At 44.6% G+C, this 25,365-nt stretch overlaps 1 protein-coding gene across 1 annotated transcript in view; it reads left to right on the top strand.

Moving 5' to 3' along the window:
- Positions 1-25,365, top strand: part of SLC22A4 (solute carrier family 22 member 4) — a 41,671-nt gene that overhangs the window by 12,665 nt on the left and 3,641 nt on the right. Inside the window, exons 2-8 of the mRNA XM_068980193.1 lie at positions 2,121-2,224; positions 4,036-4,190; positions 11,310-11,481; positions 15,608-15,734; positions 19,751-19,851; positions 21,857-22,071; positions 23,214-23,396. Of these exons, the coding sequence (XP_068836294.1) occupies positions 2,121-2,224; positions 4,036-4,190; positions 11,310-11,481; positions 15,608-15,734; positions 19,751-19,851; positions 21,857-22,071; positions 23,214-23,396 (1,057 nt within the window). The remainder of the gene's footprint in view (positions 1-2,120; positions 2,225-4,035; positions 4,191-11,309; positions 11,482-15,607; positions 15,735-19,750; positions 19,852-21,856; positions 22,072-23,213; positions 23,397-25,365) is intronic.

Below are 25,365 nucleotides of genomic sequence, written 5' to 3'. Positions count from 1 at the left end.
CTTGGCTGCAGATGGAATGGTGATGGTTGATAATGGATACTTAATAACCCCACCAAACCTGGGATTTTCTTAGTTCTGTTCAAGGGTAACGGCTGTGGTGGAGGTCTTCTGCCCCTAGTCTTGATGTCACATTCCTTGAAGAAGTGTAGGGGTGGTATGTAATAAACTCATTTTATCTGGACTTTGGTGTTCTTGTCCAAAGCAGAACATGGGTACGAGGTAAAGTTCTAAGGCCCAAGTAGTTATCTCGCTTGCCCATTTACTTGCTTTGACTTCAGGCAAACACTAGTCTCAGAAACAAAGTTTACTCTTCTGCCTGATGGGTTATGAACCACACCATGAGGCTTTGGGGCTTCAATCTGTGATTTTTAGAACATATCTCCCTTGACTCGTGGCCTGGCGGAGCACGTGAATCTGGCCATACAGTTTTGGAGAGTTGGTGCCTTTTCCCCTGAAGCCCATTCAAGGTACCCCAGTTGAAGAAGCCTTCCTCTGGGTGTGGTTTCAGACCTATCCTCAGTTGTGCCTGAGGGGTAGAGTTTCTGGTTCACGTTGGTTTTTCTTCTGCAGAGCTGTACTTGGGCAGCCCGCCTGCGAGCAGCTTTGTGAGCACAGTGTGAGGCAGTCCCCTGAATCGTGCTGTTGTCTCCAGGATGGCGTGTTCTCAAGGACATTATAGTCAGCATAACAGAGTGGCCCCTTTATGGAAGGAAGTATAGAGGAGAGGCTTCTCCTCGGTCTCGGTACTCAGACAAACTGAGCTTCTGCAGAATGAGTTTATTACTCTGCACACTGTGATCCTGAGAGCCAAGCTGCTGGGATATTCGAAGCCAGATTTCAGGGCTTCCCTGGCAAGCTGACAGGCCCTTGGGCAGGACAGCCAGAGGTCAGTCTTGGTTATTTTTGTAACCTCTACTCCTCTGAGATTTTCATTTGCCACGATTCCCTTAGCGTTTTGTTGTACACATTTTTCTTGTATGTATCCTTATATCCACCTCTCTCTGCTGCAAATGGGGCATGATACAAATATGTGAATTCACTTTTAAATCTATGTCAGGGAAGTTGAAAGGATTAAGAACCAAACTGCCTTAGGAATGTCATGGGTGCAGTACCACTGCTGAGTAGGGGACTGGGGTTGGGTGGGGGCCAGGGGATTTTTCCTATAGACCTTATCGTCTTACCACACACAGCAATCCCCTGACCCATTATCCCAAAATACTTATTGGCACCTGCTTCTTTTTTGATTCACAAAAGCTCACTGAACACATTTTGAAATTTTTGCAACCTCCCCTTGAGATTATGCTGAATTGACTTAAGTCAAGAGCTGGTAACAAACTCTAGCTGAAACTCTCATTTTGTGGGTCCACAAGCAGGGATTTGTTAGAGCTACAACAGCCCATGGGCCCTGGGGAGTGGGAGGGACCACACTTCTGGGAGGGCTGCATGGAAAGGAGGGTGGAGGAGTGTAGAGGGGAGATAAGAAGCACTGAAGAGGGGCGGGAACACCACCCCTAGCCCAGTGGGGCTCCGGATCAAGCCCTACGCATGGCCTACAGTGTTGCATGGCCTACAGTGTTACATGGCCCAGGGAGCACAGGGTTCTCTGGAGGATTCTGCTCAGAAAATATAATCACAAGTGTTTGGGGACCACTTGCATTTTTCAACAGGTAGAAGAAGCTTTTCTACCTGGATCAAGTGACCATGCCCACCACCCTGCCCCGCAGGCCTTTCGAACACGGTCCCTCCATGCCAGAGGGTCAGGCTTCAGTAACTTCTGAAGCAGAAATGGCACCTCTGCTTCATAATCCTTCACAGTTGAGGGGTTGCCAGTCAAAGCCATGCCACAGCTCACTTCTCAGTACACAATGTAAGCAGGGCCAGAGGTACCACCCCTCCTTTCAGAAGAGGAAGGTGAGCCTCAGGAAGGACAGTGACTTGCCCCAGTGACTGACAGTCAGCAGTCAACCCCAGGACTGTGAAGCCTATGCCCTTTGCACAGTAGTGAGCCTGGCACAGGGGAGGAGAGCCTGCCTGGCTGCCACACTAATATGCCTTCGGAGCTGGGCAGGGGCCGGACCTGCTGGAGGGCTGGGCTCACACTTTGTGTTTTTCCCTGGCAGTGGAGTCTGGTGTGTGAGGAGGATTGGAAGACGCCCCTTACCACTTCCCTGTTCTTTGTAGGCGTGCTTCTCGGCTCCTTTGTGTCTGGGCAGCTATCAGACAGGTAAGAATGGTGGGAGGAAGGAAAGGTGATTGTCAATACACTACCTGTCCTGGGGCTGGACTGAATTTAGGGTATTTTCACCAGAGGAAGGGAGACCCCATAGGCCACCAAGTGAGTCACAGGAGGAACTATGATGGATCCTGTATCCTCTGTGCTCAGCCCCTTGTGGGGAACCACTGGAAAATGGGGCCCTTATATCACCAACTGTTAGTTGCTTAGTTGTGCCCAACTCTTTGCGACCTCGTGACTGTAGCCTGCCAGGCTCTTGTGTCCACAGAATTCTCCAGGCAAGCATACTAGAGGGGGTTGCCTTTTCCTACTCCAGGGGATCTTCCTGACGCAGGGATCGAACCAGGGTCTCCAACATTGTGGGCAGATTCTTTACCATCTGAGCTCCTCAAAAATATACACTGCTGCCTCACGGCCTCCTCACCCCACCCTCAGTTTTTTGTGGCCATGTGATCTATCCACAAGCAGCCATTAGCCAGAGGCAAAGCCAGATGGTGAGTACCCCTCCTTAACTGTGCACCTGCCTCTGCTGTGGGTCAGGCCCCTGGCTGGACACTGGGGCTGCAGAGCTGATCAAGGCTGCTTCAGGGCCTCCTGGAGTGCACGGTCGGGAGGAGACAACATCACAGCTTGGGGAGACGTGACCACACCGACCCCTGAATGTTCTGCAGGGACCAGAGCAGGAAGGCGGGAGTGCTCCATGGCAGTGTTGGGAAGGCGCTCCAGAGGAATAGCTGTCCCTCCCTTAGTCGTGAAGCCCAATGGGACTCCCGACCCAAAAGCCTGAGATGACCCGAGTATGGAGGATGAGATGGGAGATGTCCTGTGTTCCCTTTGAGCTACTGGACACTATCAGAAAATGAAATTAAGACTTAAGCCAACTGTAGTGTCATTTATGGATGTTGCTGGAAGCTACTTTCCACAGGGCAGTGGTTCCCAATTTGGGATGCACAGTAGAGTCACCTGAGAAATAATATCTTTAAGCCCTGATACCCATACTGCATCCAACTATCTGCATCCAGACAATAAGAATCTCAGAAGGCCATCACAGTAGTTTTTTAAGCTCTCTTGATTCCAAGCACAGCCTAGTTTGGAGACCACTGACACAGAGGGACTCTTGGCTCTGGGTTGACAGAATTCTCACGTTGCTGACATTAGATGTATCTTCAGTTTGTACTGTGCTCATGTTCCAGACGGAGAAGGCAATGGCACCCCACTCCAGTACTCTTGCCTGGAAAATCCCATGGATGGTGGAGCCTGGTGGGCTGCAGTCCATGGGGTCGCTAAGAGTCAGACACGACTGAGCGACTTCACTTTCACTTCTCACTTTCACGCATTGGAGAAGGAAATGGCAACCCACTCCAGTGTTCTTGCCTGGAGAATCCCAAGGATGGGGGAGCCCGGTGGGCTGCCATCTATGGGGTTGCACAGAGTCGGACACGACTGAAGCGACTTAGCGGCAGCAGCAGCAGCAGCATGTTCCAGAAATGTGATGGCAGCTTCTACCTACAACTCATTCTAAAGAGCAAATTTCCACGTGGTCCTTACATAAGCTGCTCTGTGATTTCAAGATATGCTGCCTCCACAGGAGGCTCAGAATCTCAGAAACTTACCTCCTGGGCAGAAGGATGCCTGAGACCTCACCCAGGAAGAACCTAGGAGGATGTGATAGGAGAAAAGCCTGTCACAGCCCCGAGAAAAACAGTCTGCAGGGATGCCTGACTTGGGGCTTCCCCAAGCCCTGAGTACGGTGCTGCTGTGATCTGCACAGGCCACTTCTCGTGTTGTGCTATACTCTACAGATTTGGCAGAAAGACCATCCTCTTCGCAACCATGGCTGTGCAGACTGGCTTCAGCTTTCTGCAGATTTTTTCCATCAACTGGGAGATGTTCACCGTGTTATTTGTCATCGTCGGCATGGGCCAGATCTCCAACTACGTGGTAGCCTTCATACTAGGTAGGAATGGCTTCTGACCTGCAGGGCCCCTCCTTCCAGTCCTCTGAGAGGCCTGGAAAGAGGGGGCCGCTGAAGAGGGCACAGGGAGCGCTCTTACTCAGCGCAGAAGGAAGCACTGTAATTCATGGCCTGTGCTTCCAAAATGCGACCAGCTTCGCGGACATATGCGCTGGGGAGGAGGCTGTGGTCACGTGGTCTTTGACAGGTCACAGGCAAGGCAGGCACTCATAGGGAGCCAGATCTTTGCTGGCCCTGAAATGTGACTGTGAGTAAGAGCCGACCAAGTGATAACTGAGACACGTTTCAGGAGCACAGGGCTCGGGAGGGACACAGAGGAGGGATTCTTGAGGGAGAGACAGTCCGGAGATGTGTCTGATCTGAGCTATGAAGGCTCAAGACTTCTGCCTGGGCCACGGCTAAATGGTCTCCCTTGAGCTGGGCCTGGCCCACAGGGGGATTAAGGGTGGTTGGTGCACAGGTGGAGGAGGCACGTGCCAGACAGGAGTCCGGTGCCGGCTGTCCATCTTTGGGCAGATCTGGCTTCACCCCTAAGTCAAAGCCCACCCCCAGAACATATCAGCTGCATACAGGACAAGCCTCATTGCTGGGAGCCGTCCTATCTCCTAGCAGCAGCCTTGTTTCTGGAATATCAGGCCGCATGATGGGGACTCACAAGCTAAAGGTCAGGAGGAGGCCCCCAGGGCCTTCAGCAGCTTTTCCCAGGAGGCAGCAGGGTGAGCTCCAGGCATGTTGATAAGGGTCATCTGCAGGAGTGAGAGTCCCCAGCAGGCTCTCTGAGGCCACCTCCTCAGGTGAGAGAAGGGGCAATGCGGCCACCTCTGGAACAATAGACACTCATTTCTATAACCTCTAGTATGATCATATTTCCTTGATGGCTGTCCCAGTTTGTCCCTATTGCCACAGTGTGATTACCAATAGCATCCCTTTAATGTAAGTCTAATGATTCTTATCTCAGAAGTCTGAATCTAGTAAGATGATTCTGATAGGTTTTAAGATTCTGGATGACTCGTTGGCTTTCAAGATCCTGTGTTCTCTTCGTTGAGAATATGTACACTCTGTCAGATTGCCGACTTGGAACTGCTCAAATTCTACTCCTTTAATCATTTGTGAAGCGCTCCTTGCCAAAGGCCTAGCCTTGGCATCTGACGAAGGAGGTGGGGAGGGTATGCTGCAGTCACACGGCCCCAGCAGGAGCACCCTCTTCAGCAGGAGAGGACCCCTCTCCTTTCTTCAGGGGGAAGCGGGGCGGGGGGAAGGATTTGTTGAGAGGACACGGAGAGCTGCCAGCCAGTGGTGCTGGAAACTGGAGACTGGACGACTCCAGGACAGAAGTTGCAACCTCCTAATGCCGGATGACCCCAAGGACACAGGGCTCTTGGACACAGCAGAGTTTGTTGTTCTCATGGTTTAAACCCCACAGACTCCATCTTCCTTTTGGTGACTACCCCATACCTGGAAAGCCCAATGGGTAGCTTTGCTTGGGCCAGAACATACTAGAGACTAAACAGAGGAATCTGCCTGAAGTGAGCAGAGCACCTTTAGGAGAACCTAAAGAATCACCTGAAATGGAAGGGCACGAGGTTGTAGTGAAGCCAGAGAAGCCCTGTCCTTGGGATCAGGAGTCAGGCGGTGTCTGCGCCATGCGCGGGATTCCCCAGGGCCTGCTGAACGGCAGCGCTCAGACCTGCCTTTCCAGGGGCACAGGGTGCTTCTGAAGCCACGGAGCCTCCTCCCCCGTGTGAGTGGATGAGGCCGGGAGAGCCCACTCCAGGCTTCCTGCAGGGAAGTCTCTGCCCAGCTGACCCTGTCACTACAACCAACTTCTCTCCCTGCCCCTTATGCTGACACGAGTGGGAAGGCCAAGGGAAAAGTAAGAGCTGTAAGATCAGCCGGAGCCTAGATGTACAGCCAGCGATCAGCGGGCGGGCACTGGCTGTAGCAGGCTCTCCATCGGCTGTGCAGGGTGCTCTGGGGGCCTCCCTGGCTACGGTGTTACTCCACTGTGTTCCACAGGAAACTGCTGGCTTGAAACTCCTTGTCCTGGATTCTCAGGCCTGAACATTTCGGTGTCACTGAAAGTCAGTCTGCCCCTCGGAGCAGCCAGAAGCCCTCGCGAGCGCCTGGAGTAGGGTGGGGATGGGAGGCACAGCGCCATCTCTGGCTCCTGGCAGCGCCGCAGCGCTCTCTGGTGTCCTAGAACTGAAATAGCCAAATTGTGCGTTTCATTTAACTAAAAGCAACCTAAGCTTTGGATCTGGCCTGAGTTCTGTCTGGCCCTTCACCTTCATTTTCGCCCTCTGGCTCCAGGGAAGGGTTGGCAAGACGCTGTGGTGATAATCTGCCATTTTAGGAGTTCTCGCATTAACTCAGGAAACTGAATTACTCCCACTCTCCACACAGTACAAAAATGGATTCTCTCCTTGCTCTGCTTTTTAACAATTATAAAGCCTGCCAGAGCCACAGAGACAAGAAAGGGGAAGAAAGGAACAGTGCTTCTTAGAGAAACAACATGGATACACCTGAAAGTGAAGAGGCTGCCAGAACAATGCTGGCTCAGCAGCAAGTGACCACTCAGGACCTACCCACACCAACCCTACCCACACTCCAGCTCTCCCCTCACAATCTCCCACTGTTTCCCAGAAATAACACCCTTGACCTGTCCAAAGCCTCCGGGTGAAACACTAGAGGCATCCTTTATTTCTCATAACTAGCTGCTTGAATTTATTTTGCTAAGTTAACTGTCTCCTGTCTTGAGTGATTCATTCATTCACTATTTTCCCAGCACTCTTAACAATATTTGTTCCAGCACGCTGAACTACTTAAAATGCTGCTTCCTCTGATGTCTTCATGTTTTCTTCCTTTTAATGAGTACATAACTGATGGCATCTTCCTTTGTAACTTTGGCTATACCAGGAAGCTCAGGCTGTTATGCAGCCTTTATTAGCCACATAGTTTTTAAAAGTTTTAAAACTTAGTTTACATAGCATAATATTAACTCTTTTAAAGGTGTATAAATTCAGTGGTTATTAGTATATTCACAAAGTCATACAATCATCGACAGTACTTAACTCCTGAACATTTCATCATTCACAAAAGAAACTTATTAGCAGTTAACTTCCCCCATTCTTTTCTTTCCCCAGCTCTTGGCAACCACTAATCTACTTTCGGTCTGTATGGATTTGTCTATATTCTGGACATTTCTGATAAACAAAATTTTTCAGTAGGTGGCCTTTGTGACTGACTTCTTCACTTACTGTTGCCAAAGTTGGTCTGTGCTGCAGAATGACTCAGTACTCCACTGGGTGCAGATACCACGTTTTGGCCATCTCTTCATCAGGTAACAGTCATCTGGGTTGTTACCATTCTTTGACCAATTTGAAGAACGTTGCTATCAGCATTTGAGTCCAAGTCTTTTGTGGATCTATGTTTTCAGTTCTCCTGGGCGTGAACCTAAGAGCGGACTTGCTAGATCATATGGGAATTTTAGGTCTTACCATTTAAGGAACTGTCAGACTATATTCCAAAGCGATCTGTTGCATATTTTTGCTGTTTTCTCTAGGACATAGCTTTTCATTTGTATTTTACTATAATGTTACCCTTATTTTATTTTATTAAAATTATAAGCTACTTCAAGAGAGAAATGGGATATAAACACATAAGATGCAGAGATTTGCTGGCAAACCTTGTTTGCCCTGCCCTGAGAGGGAAGAATTGGGGGCCACGGGGAGGGGGTAGGACTCACTGCTGTCTGTCCTCCAAGAGCTCAGATCTGGTTGGCAGAGGCAGCCAGGGCAGCTGTTACAGAGAATGTGGGCCTTGGGTCTAGGAGTGTGGGGGGAGCACAGATAAACTGTCTTTTGTCTAAAAAAGGTCCCTTTTAACTAGAATGATCATGAAAGTTTATAGAGAAGAAAGAGGACGAGGGAATATCTGCTATTTTGATGAGAATTCTGAGTCTTTTCCAGGAGCAAAGAGAGGTTTTTGCTGTCTTCTGTTGGATCTCTTGGTCAAAGGCACTGTGTTTTCCAACATTCCCCTGACATCTGGTACATTTCAATTGTTTGACCAGGATAAAAGAGTTAACTATTCCCGAATATCTGCCACATGCTGGACACCTGACTAGGCTCCTTACCTCCATTAATCTCAGTCCTCATAATAATAACTCCATGAATTAGGACTTATCGAAGCCACCCTAGTAGCCAGTGAAGCATCAAGGGGCCCTGCCCCTGCACATGGCTGATAGAGGACCCTGGGTCCTACCCTGTCTCCTGGCAACTGCACCACAGTCATGTTTCTAGAGCTGGGGTCTGCAGACCTCTGCGAGTCATTCTTGGAGGGGCAGATCCTGCCTCCACCTGGAAGGGATCCAGTGGTTCCTGAGCTGACTACCATAGCAGGGCCCTGGGCAACATGACGGTAAGCCTGGCCCGCTCTGAGTCACTCACTCTCAGGGAGAGTGCTCAGATTCTGGAGGTGGTGACAGGCAGTGGGCAAACACTCCTGGCCAAGACATGCTTCTTTGGCTTAGAAGTCAGAGTCTCACTCACAAGTGATACTCAGAGGCCCAACCAGATTGAGACCAAGCAGGCTTTGTTCTAGGAGCAAACACCTAAGGGGTAAAGGAGGTCAGGACAGGGAGCCCCTAGTGAGCAGAGCCAGAAGTCACCAGTCACCTCTCTCACTGCCAGCTGAACCCATGGAGCTTGTGACACCCACTGGCAGTGAAAAGTCTGCAGGAAATAAGACTCCTCTTCCAGTGTCTCTGAGAGGACTGGTTGGCCTCTAGTTAGTTTGAAGACCAGTCCAAGTGGGTGAAATGCAAATCCTAACTTCTAAAATGCAGGTATGGCCCCATCCATCTCCCACACATGTCTCCACTGGAACTCAGTCGAAGGACAGCTTGACAGGGCGAAGGCTTTGGTCCCATGTAATTGTGTTTTTTTTGGACTGTATCCGTAGATTAAACTGATCAGGCTTAAATCCTGTCTGTCCCACTTATTGCGTATGTGTGAATTTAGGCAATTTGCTTCAACACTTTAAGTCTCAGCTGATGATATGTAAAACAGAAGTAATATTAGTTGTTATATGATTGTTGTGAAGAGTCAAAGAGATAATATATGTAAACAGTCTGGAACCTGGCTCAAAGTGCCTACTCAAAACAATACTAACTACGAAGATGATGCTGGTGATGCTCAAGGCAGGGTAATTTTCCAAAAGTCAGAGAGCAGGAAGTCGTGCTCCCAAGAAACTATTCAGATTTGTGCCCTCCCTGTTGCTCCACATAAGGGCAGAAGGGTAGATTAATGAAGCTTCTGTCCGCCATGGGTACTCTGCAAAGCTAGAGCAACTCTGTCCTGGCCTGAGACCCAAGCTTAAAGAGGGATATTATCGAGAAATTCAGTGGGGTAACTTCTTTCTCTTCTCTTATCAGGATCATGGAAGTGTGAGGGAGCTCCCTTGGCCTCATGAGTCTACAAGATTCTCACTTGGTCCTGTGCACTCTCTCTTTTCCACAATCACATCCTCTGCCGCTTCACTTCTGAATCTCTGCTTAGGAATAAAGCACTATTCATTCTCATATCATGATAATCACAGCCAAAGTGTTTAGAAACCATGGCCTGGTGAGTCTTCTTATGGAGTGACAGGAAGGTCATTAATGAGGTAAGAAAATATCTGGGAACAACGCTCACGATCCTGAAAGAAGTCTGGCCGTATTCCCGGAAATGAGTTTAAAGGCTAAGAAATGCCCTGGGTGGTTTGAGCTATTGTCCGCAGTCCAAGATGTGAGAGATACACAACACTGGCCATTTCTATCAGTCTGGGTTTTAGAAATGGCTGTTCAAGACAGAAGCACTGAGACACATCTTCGATTATGCTGAGTGAGGAAGAAGAGAGGTGAGGAGAGGAACATGGAAGAGGGGAGAAAGGGAAACCAGCAGAAGTGGTCATTTTACTGCTTCTCTGGAATGAGTCCTTAATTCCTTAGCCTGTGCTCAGGGCATATAAACACAACTAAGAAACTCCTTCTTAAAACCCAAGCCTGAATAACCTTCAAATCATCTGTTTTGTATTTTCTGGGCTACTTCTCGGTAGTGGTGGGCAGATCTCAAACAAAAGATGGAGCTATTGCCATTGGCCACCTCTCCACCCTGGGGCAGAGGACCAAGAGTGGACTCTGTGGAAAGGGCCTCAGTTTTGTGACAACAGAAGGAGCCTGTTCTGACTCCTTGTCTCAAACCACGCACTCCAAGAAGCAAGCAACATCTCTTGAAGAGCTGGGGCTGAGCCATCCACTGTGGCGCTGAGCAGAGCAGGAGCCTTTCCCAAAACAGGGCCAGATGCCAAGCATCTGGTGGTTTTGTGGTGTTCTGGGAAAGCTCTGTGAGTTCTCTCCATGTGCAGCCAGCTCCAGGGCTGCCGCCTGCCAGGCCAGAAGAGCAACTTCTTGTCTTTCACTGGGCTATAAGGACTGTGTCTGCCTGGGGCTGATCCCTGGGCACAGTGTGGCCTCAGTGGAACTCAGCCCTGGGCACTGAGGCCCTGCTCTGTGGACCTCCAGAGCCAACTGGATCCTCTTTATCATTTCTTAGGGCTCAAGGGTAGCTAAGGGTGTCCTAACACAGCTCAGTAACTGAACTCTCCACTGTTTCCGAGAGACCCACATCTGCTTATTTACAGTGGTGAATGGTGGGAGAGGCTGAATGCCGCATGAGCCACACACCCTCAGGAGAGCTCCCACGCCTCCTGAGACACCCTCACTGCTCCTCACCCTGGGGCTTTTATTTTGGAAATGTGGCATTCTCAGAAGAGGTAACCTCTTAGGGCTGAGCATGATATTCATATGACATGAGGAAGCATTAAAAAAAAATCTACAGCTCCTTTAAAATCTCATGAAAACTCATCCTTCTATGAAGTGGTAAGTCTTGGGGTCATGCCCCACCTTCCTCCATGCTGACCACTCCTGCTCTGGGCCAGGAGGCAAATAACTCTTTCCTCTTCTAAGTGGTTATATTTTTAACTCTAACTAGCAGGTACGATGTAAAAAAGCCAATATTAAAGTGAGTTAAAATGCTAATACTCCTCCCTTGTTTTGAACAGGAGCAGAAATTCTTGGCAAGTCAGTTCGTGTTATATTCTCTACGTTAGGAGTGTGCACATTTTTTGCAGTTGGCTACATGCTGCTGCCACTGTTTGCTTACTTCATCAGAGACTGGCGGATGCTGCTGCTGGCGCTGACGGTGCCGGGGCTGCTGTGTGTCCCGCTGTGGTGGTGAGTGTGGCTTTGTCTCAGACAGTCCCCTACTGCGGGCCAGCAACCTGGAGCCCAGAGCCTGGTGCTGACCTTGGCATGGGCCTGCTGATCTCATTGGAGCAGGCTGAGGCCTCAAAGCCCAGAGACCATTTCCCTTGTTGGAGGTGGGCATGTGTGCTGGGGTTTGATTCCCCACCGTCCCACAAAGCACCATTCTCAGGAAACCCAGTCCCCCTTGGGCTCTCCCAACTCTTCTCTGTTACTGGGTGGTGGTTGTTGTTTGTGGAAATCGAACTGTTGGGTTTTGTTATTTTTAGCTCTGCCCCCCTGCTCTTCAGGGGAGAAGGAAATGGCAACCCACTCCATGTTCTTGCCTGGAGAATTCCAGGGACGGGGGAGCCTAGTGGGCTGCCGTCTATGGGGTCGCACAGAGTCGGACACAACTGAAGTGACTTAGCAGCAGCAGCAGCAGCCCTGCTCAACACTTTTCTCTAGGAAATCTCTTTCTCCTTATGGCTTCAACTAATGTAGCTTCCTCAAGCTTCCCTGTCATGTAATGATTAGCACCTAAGATGTGACTGTTTATCTGCTTTGTCTTGAAGAGCCAGAGAAACACGTCTGTTTAATTAATTGTCAGAGAAAATATTCTCTTCACTCCTCCCACAACCCTTCAACCAAATTTTGACACATCAATGTGGGAATAACAAAGTGTTGAGATGCTGACCCCAATTTTACTGAGTATGTCTATGGGGAAGACTTTACGTGAAAGAACAGAAAGACAATAATGGAATAAGGTCCCAGCCATACATTTTATTTGGGGGAGACTGCTCATTTCTTTGGTTTTTCCATATTTAAACAAGAGGAAAGGGGATTTTTCCCATTATTGAGTTCAGTACTCTCTCTCTCTCTCGCTCTCTCTCTCATTGATTAGTCTTGATTTGGTTTCATGATATCAAAATCAAATCTCCCAGCAGTGACTGGTTTTACTGAATTGCTTGACCTCTCTCTGCTTACAAACAATGAAAGTATTTTTGATCATGTTTGGGGGCTCACAGGTTAGACTAGCCCTCGTGGTTGCCCTGTCCTATGGACATACTTAGGAAGTGTGCCTTAGGAAGTTTCCTAGAAGGACCTTCATCTTGCTGCAACTGTTAGGCAACCATAGAGGCTGACAGGTAGTACTTCTTGGCCTTGGTAGACCAGATAGCGCAGGTTAGACCACTCCAAACTGCTGTCTTTTTATGATCTCTAAGGCTGCTATGATTTACCAATGCAAATTCCTTGGCATGAGTGTGCATGGGGAAAAGAAAGCACTTTTTTTTTTCTTATTTCCCTAGTATTTGAGAAACAGTGTGTTATATACTATTCTGATTTCCTGACCCCATCTGAGAGTAGGGCAATTTTCTTGAATGAGAATCACCATCATCACCATCATCATCACATCACATCAGCATCACACCCTCTCTCCACAACACCCCCTGCTAACTGAATTTATTGTAAAAGGCGCTGGTGACCAGACAGTCTCGCAAGTCACAAGACAAGATTATTCAGAGGCTACTTTCTGCCTCTTCAGTTGAATGATTTTGGTAGTCTGTGTTCTTTGGTTCTAGTTGTCATTTCAGCATAAGAGACTAGTACTTTCAAAATACGTTACAGTCAACTGTATTACTATATGATTCTATCAGAGAGAGAGAACAAAAATAGCAGGGCCCTGACTGACTGTAAGAGATTAGTACGGATTTTAATTTGTGGGGCTTGGATCTTTGCCTCGGAACCAGATGCCACAGCAAGGAACAGGTCAGCCTCTTGGGTTTCTAGCACAGAAGGTCCATCCCACAAAGAGCTGCCTTACTCTTGCCCTGAGGAGAGTTGTTTCTATGTTGCCCACGGGCTGCTCCATGAGTGTTCCCGGCTGTGGGCACATTGTACCCAGGACAGGACTGCCCCAGACAGAGCGCAGCCCGGGGCCAGGACAAGTAAGCTGAGTGCTTGTCCTGAAAGTTTAACAGTCTTGTCATTTTTCTATAAAAATAAAAACAAAATAGCTCTCTTTTGAACATCTCGTCCTTGAGGGTGGGATTTCCTGAAGCAACGCCCGTCCATCAGGGTGGGCTGGGATGATGTGGGGACGGCTTCGGGCTACTGTGACCTCTGCTGCCAGCTCAGTATGTGATACAGACTCTCCAGCAACACTCTTCCCCTGTTCAATTTGAATGAAATCTATAGAGAGGCTGTAATGTAAACCTTATTTGGCCCTCCACTAACTTGAAATGTTGAGCTAGGCTTGATTATTTATGCACAAAAAAACCATGGCAATTCCAAAGTTAAAATAGCAGCAACCCTAAGTACAGTGGGCTGAAAATTGGAGCAGGTGGTTTGGGGACTTATTAATGTCCTCAGTTTCCTTTAAAAGGCTTGGCAGTAAGTGACCACAAGTATGAATGGAGTGTTGTAGGTGGGGAAGGAGCCCCTAGGTACAACATGAGGAAAGTTTTGCAATATCTAGCTGACTAAGCATTTGGAACTTGAGGCCAGTGATGGCTCTCAGAGCTGATAGCTAAGAAAGGTAGGATATGTCTAAGAACAACATGGTTGGGGAAAGATACCTCTCAGAAATAGAAGTGCCCATGCTGTATAGTTCTTCATTGATACAGTTGCCACTAGCCACGTGCAATGACATGCTAAAATTAAGAAAGTGCAAGTGTTAATCTCTCAGTCATGCCTGACTCTTTGCCACTCCATGGACTATAGCCTGCCAGGCTTCTCTGTCGATGGAATTCTCCAGGCAAGAATACTGGAGTGGGTTGCCAGTCCCTTCTCCAGGGGATCAAACCTGGGTCTCCCACATTGCAGGAAGATTCTTTACCATATGAACCACCAGGGGCCACAAGTAAATATAAAATTGGATTATTCGGTCACGCTAGTCACACCAACTCAATAACCACATTTGGTTAGTGGCTGCTGCTTTGAACAGCACAGATACACAGCACCAGAGAAAGTTCCCTGGGACAGGACAGCTCTAATTACCAAGGGTCAGTGGCCTAACATCATCACAGTTGCTACAGGGACCAACCGAGTGTATATTCCAAAAAATGCAAAGTGGGTTCATTTTTCAACTCATGCGCTTGTGGTAGGCTGGGGATGGAAGCTGGGGGTTAGCTATTTGATATGTTGTGTTTTGCTCTGAGATAATTCCTGTTGAGGCTTTGCAGGGGGCTGTTAATTATAGGAAGACTATATCTGCTACATATAATTTATTTTCTAGGGCAACTTAATACTGACAAATAGATAAGGAAAACAAGAGCCAGCAAAAGAATGGCTAAGCAATTCTGAGAAATAAAGATTAGGAAAGAATAGAAGTCAGGGGGTAACATTATAAAAGATAAAAGATAAATAAAAATAGAAAAATTAGGAAAGAATAGAAGTCAGCCATGTCTGAGCATCAGTTAAAAATGTGGGTAGATTGTGTAATAAAAAGTCAGTTTCCAACTAACACAACATTGTTAATCAACTATACTCCAATATAAAATAAAAAATTTTAAATGTTTCTAGACAATTAAAAAAAAAAGACCACATTGGCTGTCTGCCCATAACTGGTTTGGGTACTCACTGAGTTGAGAATCTGTTGAAAGCCATGGGACATCCCACAGAGGTGTGTCAATGCGCTTGCCTCCTCGTTTGACTGCCTAAGGAAAAGCCCGAGGAACACAGATGCCTTCTTTTACCCAGTAAACTTGTGAGCATCACCAGCTGGAGCACCAGGAATTCCCCTAGGGATGGACACACTGAAAAGATACTAGACACTGTTTCTTTAATGAGCCATGCTGGCTATGAAGTTTTGGGTGGTATTCTCCAGCTGCCCTGGTTTAAACATGCCCATAGTTAATGTTACCCTTTCTAGGTGGGCCCTGGCTTCAAGTACAACTAACGATTGGTCTTATGATTTGATCAGAACTTTCAAATGTGAAGGTACTCTTATTTATTCCTACAAATAATGGAGATCTTATGAAGCCTCCCTCCTGATGTTCTTTAAAAAGACAAACTAGAATTTTACAAAATAAAAATTATTTGGGGGCAACTTACAGTTGATAGCATCAAAACTTGTTACTGTGAAAAATTATAAAACATCCAAAATGAATTTTAGGTTTATTCCTGAATCTCCCCGATGGCTGTTATCCCAGAGGAGATTTAAAGAAGCTGAAGATATTATCCAAAAAGCTGCAAAAATAAACAACGTAACTGCCCCAGTGGTAGTTTTTGATCCTGTGGAGGTAAGGATTTGCAAAATGTTTTCTCTTGAGATCAGCTGTGTATTCTTGATTATGGAATTTAATTTGATTCAATAGATTCTGAGTGCCTACTATGTACCAGGCACTGTTCAAGACCTTAGAGACAAAATGATAAAGTTCTGAGATAAAACCCATCTCAAAGGGCTGTGGACCAATTAAATATAATAATATATATATAAATTGCTTAGCAAATAGCAGTGACAGTGTTAGTTGCTCAGTCATGTTCGACTCTTTGTAACCCCATGGACTACAGCCCACCAGGCTCCTCTGTCCATGGAATTCTCTAGTCAAGAATACTGGAGTGGGTAGCCATTCCATTCCCTTCTCCAGGGAGCATACAGCAAGTGTTGATTAAATATTAGTTCCTGCTCCATACCACTGATGCAGCTACATACTGGTGATTTTTTTAATATCTATATTAAGTGGGGAAAAAAATGTGTTTGAGAGATATTCCACCCATGGGTTCCCCACTGTATTCTGAATCTTACCAAAGTCTGCTGGGGAAGCTGTACCTGTCTTTAGTTTTGCTATATCGTGTCTAGAACCCTAAGGCCTGAGAGCATAGGCTGGTGGATTCACACCTGCAGGAAGGAGGCCACGAGAAAAAGCAGATATTCAGTGGAAGCATACTCACTTCCTGACAGTCAGTAAGGACTCACCGTGACCTTGGCCATATGTCGTGCCAACTCCCAGAGAAATCAAGAAAACTTAGACACATAAGGAGCATAGACTATAACCCAGAGTGTTAAGAGAATTAGATGGAAATAAGTGATGAGGTGAGGAAGAAAATCCCCAAGGAGAAAACAGGGTGAGCCAGCAAAGAGAACAAAGTGATTCAGGGCTGAAGAGGCTGGTCCAAACCAGGGAGGACACTTAAATGATAGGGCAAGGGCACTCGTGGCTAGAAGGATCAGGGACTGCTCAGGACACCCCAAGAAGACTACATACGTCTTAGTCCGTATGCTTGCCTCCATGCTCACATCTGTGCCCCTGGCCACCCCAGGACTTTAGATGGTGACGAGCGTGCCAGTCCTCTATCCTCCCTGTTGGCCTTTGGAACCTTTTACAGAAGCAGATACCTTGGTGATGGCTGGAGGTTTAATTACAGTGTCCATGAGCCCAAGCTTTCAGAGGGCTGCCAGGAAAAATATGTCTTAATCCTTTGCTCTTAGGATCAAGAATTCCGTTCCCAGCCTTGGTCAGTTTAACTGGATGCAAAAATAACATTGGGAGTGTCTAACACTTCTGGATCTCAGGGCTGTGCTGAATTTTTTTTTTTTTAGATGTTTAATGGATACATGGTCTGACCTCTGTTTTGAGGACCTTAGAGTCTAGTAGTAGAGAGAAAGCCTATGTGGATGAAAGCAATCATAAAACATTTCAGAGATACATAGTTATATAGACAAATGAGAACAAAGTCCAGTGTCAAAACACATGCTTTCTTCCTGCCATGAGGCATATTGATCCTCAACTGAACAAACCCAAGGAGGAAAAGGGAGCTTGTGCTTTCCTGAGGCCCAGTCATCTCTCCCTATTCACCTTCTAGGTAGGGTCCTCTGAAGGAGGATATATAGGGCCCTGTGCCAACAAATGCAAACTGCTCGGAATGGTAATAAAGAGCCCACCAGATGCCAGGCACATTGTTCAGCTCATCTGATGCTCATGCCAGTCATTGCTAGTACATATTATTATAGGCCCATTTCACAGGAGGGGTAACTGAGGCACAGTTCTTCTTAGTTGAAAAGTTAAATTATTTGCCCAGGATTACACAGATAGACATCTCACTCTAGTGCCAAAATGCACGCTTTTAACGGTTCTTTCTCATCTTGTGTTAAGGGCAGTGGCATTAACTTGGACAGGAAGAAAAACCATGTCATACCATCTTCAAACACAATCTTGGGCTTCTTTGGCTTCCTTTCTGAAGTACTTCAGCCTTCTCATGGTGCCTGGTCCAAAGGCATTTTGGCAGCTCCATACAGGCCAGGGACAAGCACTGGATATGGAAATGTTCTTGTCCTGAGGTTTCCAAATCTGGCTGCTTATCACCACCACCCAAAGAGCTTTGAGAAATTACACATTCCCAGGCCCTTGAGCCCTAGGAAAGATTCAGACTAAGCAAACCCAAGGTGGGACCTGGAAATCTGCATTTTCACAAGGACCCTGTGGAAGTGCCAATTGTCAGCATAGGCCTGATCCCCAGGTCCTGTCTGTGCTTGGTACCATGCACATAAAACTTTCAGAAGGACTGCTAGTCCCCAGCAGTTTATGCAGGGACTTTCTTCCTTGTGATAATTGGACATGCCGGAGGCATGTTCTGGAGGTTTTCACTCCAGATAGAGCAGAAGCAGAAAGGTAACATGACTGTGAGCTGCACGAGGAGGTGCCTGATTGTTCTCGAAAAGAAGGATGCTAATATTTGGGAAGCAGCTACTACAAGGGCAGATCTGGCATTCTTACTTCCTTCATTGTGGAAATTCTTTCCTTGGCCTCTTACTGAATACACGCACAGAGTCACAGAGTTTAACTTTATCCTGAAGAGATTCTCCACCTCAGAGCCTCGTAACTTTTTTAGTTTCAATTCCTTTTTTTTAAATTGAAGTATAGTTGATTTATAATATTGTATTAGTTTCAGGTGTACAAGAAAGTGATTCAGTTATTCTTTCAGATTATTTTCTATTATAGGTTATGAAAAGATATTGAATATATTTCCCTATGCTGTATAGTAAAAAATACTTGTTGCTTATCTATTTTACGTATAGTGGTTTGTATCTGTTAATCCCATATACCCAATTTATCCCTCCAACCCTCCTTCCTCTTCCCTTTAATAACCATAAGTTTGTTTTCTATGTCTGTGAATCTATTTCTGTTTTTTATATAGATTCATTTGCATTTTTATTGCATATATAAATGATATCTTATAATATTTGTCTTTCTCCCTCTGACTTACTTCACTAAGTGAATATTCTCCTGTTGCAAATGGCAATATTTCATTCTTTCTTACGACCAACATTCCATTGTATATATACCATATTATCTTGAGCCAGTCATTTGTTGATGACTGGCACTTGGGTTGTTTCCATGTCTCGGCTAATGTAAATAGTATAGTTTCAATTCTAATAAGCTTGATTATCTGGATTCCTAACACATGAAAAGTTAACGTCAGTTAATTAAAAGTAAAGGAAGGAAGCCCATTAACAGCAGTAAGAATACCACCAACCATTAACAGCTTACGTGTTTTCCTCAGTGGTGCAGTAATTAAAACAACAGTTAAAATGGATGGGGTGTTTACCATGGTTCAAGTACTATGTTAAGATTTATATATATGACCTCACTTAAACTTCTCAATGCTTAATTATTAGACCCATTTTACAGAGAGGTAAACTGAGGCTCGCAGAGAATAAATAGTAACTTTTTCAAGGTCCCCTAGTTAACCCAAGGGTGTTCTGACACTGAAACAAAAACAGGAAAAGTACAAAAAGCAGATATGAACCTCAAGGTAGTTTGGAGCTATATGGCCCTACCTGCTCAAAAGGCCCTAAGGTTCAGTGTGATTAAGGTCACCCATAGTGATGCCCATGAGTCAAGGCAAATCTATGTTAGCAGTCAGGCTTTACATAAAGAGATAGTGAAGCCAATTTTTATATTTTAAAGGTTTCTGTCTAAAATGGGCCACAAACATTTTTAAATATTAGAATAAGCATCCTTTATTTAGATGCCCTTATTGCATGCAAGGGCTTCCCTGGTGGCTCAGAGGGTAAAGTGTCTGCCTGCAATGTGGGAGACCTGGGTTTGATCCCTGCATTGGGAAGATGCCCTGGAGAAGGGAATGGCTACCCACTCCAGTATCCTGGCCTGGAGAATTCCATGGACTATATAGCAAATTCCAGACTTCTAAGCATGTTCAAAGTGAAGTGAGTTACATGCATAAAAATATACTGTCATAGCCAAAGATACTTCCTCATCATTTCTTAATCTCATAGTTGTGTACATTACTTTAGCAACAGGAGCAACTCCCCCTGAAGCAGCAGAAAGTTTTCATTTTGGACCTGTTTAGGACTCGGAACATTGCTACAATAACCATTATGTCTTTGCTGCTGTGGTAAGTAATAAGAGATCTGGAAATGTGACATACAGCATGTAAATAGAGAGCTGATTTTCTTTAATTCAAGGGACAGGGTCAAGGCCTGGGTCCTCCTGAGGCAAAATTAAAATTTTAGAATCTAAGTTATTTGGAAAGCCCTTAACTTAATTTAAGAACTTCCCTGATAGCTCAGTTGGTAAAACTGTATTGCTCTCGGCCTGCAATGCAGGAGACACCGGTTCAATTCCTGGGTCGGGAAGATAAGCTACCCGCTCCAGTATTCTTGAGCTTTCCTTGTGGCTCAGCTGATAAAGAATCCGCCTGCAATGCGAGAGACCTAGGTTTGATCCCTGGGTTGGTAAGAACCCCTGGAGAAGGGAAACGCTACCCACTCTAGTATTCTGCCCTGGAGAATTCCATGGACTGTATAGTCCATGGGGTGGCAAAGAGTTGGACACAACTGAGCGACTTGCACTTCCAACTTAATTTATGGAACTGGATACTGAAAAAAATGTCAAAGGGAACAATATTTAAAGGGAACTTTGACCCACATGGAAAGGATCCCCTGCCCCTGCTAAAGTTACTGGGATTAAAACTAATGGTATCCCGGATGCCCGAAGCTGAGATGCTGACTCAGCTCCTGCTTCTAGAAGTTGTACAGGCAATTAATTAGTGAGCTTAGAATATGCTGAGTCCCCACGGCCTGACTTGGAGTTTTGACAAGCTTTTTATACTTGCTAATAGCAATTTACTGAGTGATTTTTAAGACACATAAATAATGCACTGACTTTGTAGGCAAGGTTTAATAATATATCTCCCAAGAAATTAGGAAGAAGACAGAAAGGAAAGAACATGGCTACTCCAAGATGGCAGCACAAAAAACAATGGTAATCAGAACTACCAGGCTCACACTGCAGCTAGTCTAATTTTAGAGCCACCTCAAATGTTCCCTTTGACACTTTTTTCAGTATTACAGTTAGAAGTCATCAATAACAGAGTTTATGCCCCTAAATTAAGCAAGTGTGTCCTGGACACGTGGCTTTCCTCACAATGGACCTACTTAGTTCTCACATGTCAGCAGGTATCACTGATGCAATTGTATCTTGAGAAGGGGCACTACTGGGCCAACAGTGAAGTAGTCATTAGTTTTATTCATGCTGCTCTTATTATCAAATGTGAAAATCACTAAGATCCTAGAGGAATAAAGTTTCGTTTTTTGTTTTGTTTTGGATTAGCCCTTGTGCTATCCAACGTAGTAGAGTATATGTAAAAAGATCCAACAGTGTTACTGAAAATATTTTTCAGATGTTCTCTGCTTTTCAGTCGTGTTGATAATAAGCAAATTTCTCCACAGAGGGGTCTGCCTAGTGTTATATATAACTTAGTGTTTTTTCCACAGAAAAGCTTTTATGTGGAAGTTAACTATAATGGCGGGATATGCAATATGCATTCTGTGATACCTTGAAGCATTATGAGACTCATTTTTTTCCCTAAAGTGAGTTTTACTAAGTCAATTGGCATTTACTGTAAGTGGATCCCACAGTATTACCTATATACCTTTTTCTTTTTCGGGGAGGTGGGGAGAATGAAATATGGGTTTTATGTTCACTGATGTGACAGTCTTTCTTCAAATAATATCTCTAAGGAGATAAGAATGTATTGTACAAGCTATTCTACTGAAACCTGAAATTAGCTAGATTAGGATAGGTAACTTGAATATTTGTATATTTAGACTTAGTGCTGTCCAACATAACTTTCTGCAGTGATAAAAACATTTTATATCTCTGTTGTCCATTATAGTAGCCACTAGCTCCACGTGGCTACTAAGGAATTGAAGTGTGGCTAATGCCAAAGTGAGGGATGAAATTTTAAATTTTATTTAATTTTAATTTTTACTTTTAAATAGCCCTATGTAGCTAGTCACTACTTGTAAGATACCAAGATATGGACAACTTCCTATCCATCATGAAATTATAAAGTGACTCAAGCCATCCTTTTGTCGTTTTTGTCTTTTGATTTCCAGGATGTTAACCTCAGTGGGTTACTTTGCTCTGTCTCTCAACACTCCTAATTTACATGGAGATCCCTACCTGAACTGTTTCTTCTCTGCCTTGATTGAAGTTCCAGCTTACATTGCAGCCTGGCTGCTACTTCGAACCCTACCCAGACGTTATATCATAGCTGGAGTACTGTTCTTTGGAGGAAGTGTGCTTCTCTTAATTCAGTTGGTACCTGCAGGTAAGAAGCTATCCAGTATTAGCAACTTACCGGAAAAGATCCGCACCTCACCAGGCTAGTTATTAGTCATGTGTGCGTCTGTGTTTAGCCGTTCAGTTGTGTCCGATTCTTTGCGACCCCATAGTCTGTAGCCCACCAGGCTCCTCTGTCCATGGCAAGAATGGACAAGAATACTAGAGTGGGTAGCCATTCCCTTCTCCGGGGGGTCTTCCTGACCCAGGAATCAAACCTGGGTCTCCTGCATTGCAGGCATATGCTTTACCATCAGAGTTACTAGAGAAGCCCTAATTATTAGTCACTATTCCCTATTGATGTAGCTTTTACATAATAAACCATTCATAAGTCGGTTACACAAGAGAGAGCTAACTCTGTGATTTCCTTTGTTCAAAAGTAGTCCCTTCAAACAGAAGGGTTAGCCTCAGAGAGTCAGAAATCACCACCAGAAGAAGAGTAATGCTCCCAGTGCATCCCCTTCATAGAAACTTTCACCTAATCCCTCAAACCTTTCTTTGAGTCATAAACCTGAGTGCTAATTTCTTGGTACTTTCAAACCTTCTCTCTGATTGATGTATATATACAAGTGTTAAGAGTTGGTAGTACATGCCAGTTCCAGTATAAATTCAGTGATTTTTATGGTCTGTATTCTTTAAGTAGTTAGAAAGCACATGAAAAGATACATGCTTCTCTTTTCCTCTTATGTCCAAGTTTCTCATATTGTTACATTAAGTCAACAGATTATTGATATTTAGTATTATATATAGAAGTATATATCTCAATAATAATAAGTAGGATAAAAGGATTGGTTCTTCTGTTCAAAGATTAAACTTAACTGCATTAACAAGCTAACAATTGACTATGAAACTGTTGTAATTAAAGTGTAGATAAGGTCACAGAATGCATAAATGATCTGGAATGACAGTAGTGAAACTCAAAACACCCTTCCCTCTCCATCTTTTTCTATGTGCAATTAGTAAGACTTTGAAGAAGAAGTGTAATTTGGGAAATATCTTTATATTAGAAAATATTTATATATGAAACACATTATAAGACATTCCTATATAAGCAATAAGGACAAAACAAGCAACTGTTAAGAAAGTATTGTTTCTAAAAGTACCTCTGTTTACACTGGGTCTCTTTTCCAGGTTACAACTTCTTGTCCATTGGTCTGGCCATGTTGGGAAAATTTGGGATCACTTCTGCCTTTGCCATGCTGTATGTGTTCACTGCAGAGCTCTACCCAACCCTGGTCAGGAACATGGCAGTGGGGGTCGGCTCCATGGCCTCCAGGGTGGGCAGCATCATTGCTCCCTACTTTGTTTACCTAGGTGAGATGCATCTTATCAGTCTATCCTTTTTTAAAAATATATCTATAAGTAATAGACTTTCTGTTGTGAAAAATGCAAACAGCACAGAAAGTACTGGAAAAAGTACAAGGTCACCTGTACTCTCTCAGTTCCTCAAATCACAGCCCTCAGAGGACCTAACACTAACATTTGGTGAGTAGCCCTCCAGACATTTCGTTTTGTACAACACACACACACACATTTTTAAATACACAAAATTATATCATAAATATTGTTTCATGACCTTTTTTAAACTTAACACTGTATCAGAATATCTTTCCTGGTTGGTATATATATAGTTTTCATCTTCCCTATACTTTCATACCATGCTCATGTGGTCTAATTGGTATGTATGTAGTTCTTTTCTCTTCTATTTAGTTAGTACATAGACTTCTAATATATGTGTACACATAATTTATTTAATTAGGTTCATGGATGAATATTTAGACCATTTCCAAGTTTTTGTTATTGCAAATAACATTACAGTGAACATTCCCCTACACCCCCACAGCCTTTGTATATATGGATCAATGGATTGCTGGAACAATTTAAAAATTTCATAGATATTTCCAAATTGATTTCTGAATACTATACCAGTTTACAATCCCACTATCAATATATGAGAGTGTCTGTTTCTCCACATCCTCACCAACAATGCGAATCATCCAATTTTTTACTCAGTGATAATCTGTTGTGTGAAAAATGGATATCATTGTTACTTTCATTTCTTTCTCAACTATGAATGAGGTTGAACTTTTTTTGTGTATTTATTGACATTCTATTTATTTTTAAGATATCTGACTGTCCATGTCTTTTCCCATCTTTCTAATGGTTTATTCAACTTTATATTTTGAGGGGGGGAGCTCTTTGTAATTGAAAAAATTAGCCCTCTGTATATATATTGTAAATATTTTTTCCTAGTTTATCATTTCCATTTTGACTTCATGACTTTTTTTGCAGTGTAGGAACTTTAGCTTTTATGTGATCATATTTACTCATCAGAAGGGCTTTCATGAGATGTTCCATGTATGTAGGATCTAGCACTCGAAGCCTAAACCTCATAAGAACTTCACTGGTGAGAGGTGGAGACACAGTTCCTTATTCTTCCTAGTTATTCATTGGTTACCCACTGGTTCAAACACACACACATACATCCCCAAAGACGTATGTGAATTTTCAGATAACGTACACTCTCAAACCTTACAGAGAAAGACAGACATTTTCCACACAGCTGCCCTGAACACCTGAGAAAGTCCATTATTATGTAGAATGGTGTCTTTTCATCTTCCCTATACTTTCAAACCATGCTCATGTGGTCTAATGGTGGACCATTTACATTAGAAATGCAGGAGTCTGAGAAAGAGCTTTCCATTCCACAGTAGCAGCTCCTGTTGCTGACAACAGAGGCCTTGGAGAAGCTTCAAGATTTATACATTTTTTGTCAAATAAAATTCTTGGTTGTGTTATTCCTCTGTAATCTCTGTATGTCGAAGGGAAGCAAGATGAAGATCTATTATTCTCCTGTCCGAGTAACACCAGATAAAGAAGAGGTGGAGTGGTTCTTCCAGTTACATGTAAAACCAAGACATATAAATGCTTCAGAAAGAAACCACAGTGCCTGACATTTATTGATTTAAATTGGATTGAATATATTACTTAGATTTTCTTTGAGAGTCTCACAGCTCTGTGGACCTAGCTTTCTACAGCAGCCTACTGGTCTGGGCAAGTGCAAAGGTCATATCAGTCATCACAGCCAGGACCTGTCCCTGCAACATCCTGGTCCACCTCTTTCCCTGTGGTGTCCTCCCATCCCCCATCTCCAGTGACTTTTACCTTAAGAGAACTTTGGTAGGCAAAGATTTCTATCAAAAGAACATCTATCACACCTGATTAAGTAGCAGCTTAGAGAATACCAGTTGACATGAAAGACTTTTTGATAATGCAAGATCAA

Source organism: Capricornis sumatraensis, chromosome 9 (assembly GCF_032405125.1).
Source record: "Capricornis sumatraensis isolate serow.1 chromosome 9, serow.2, whole genome shotgun sequence".
Lineage (NCBI taxonomy): Eukaryota > Metazoa > Chordata > Mammalia > Artiodactyla > Bovidae > Capricornis > Capricornis sumatraensis.
The sequence above is the reverse complement of the archived record's forward strand: the minus strand, read 5'-3'. Positions and strand labels throughout refer to the sequence as shown.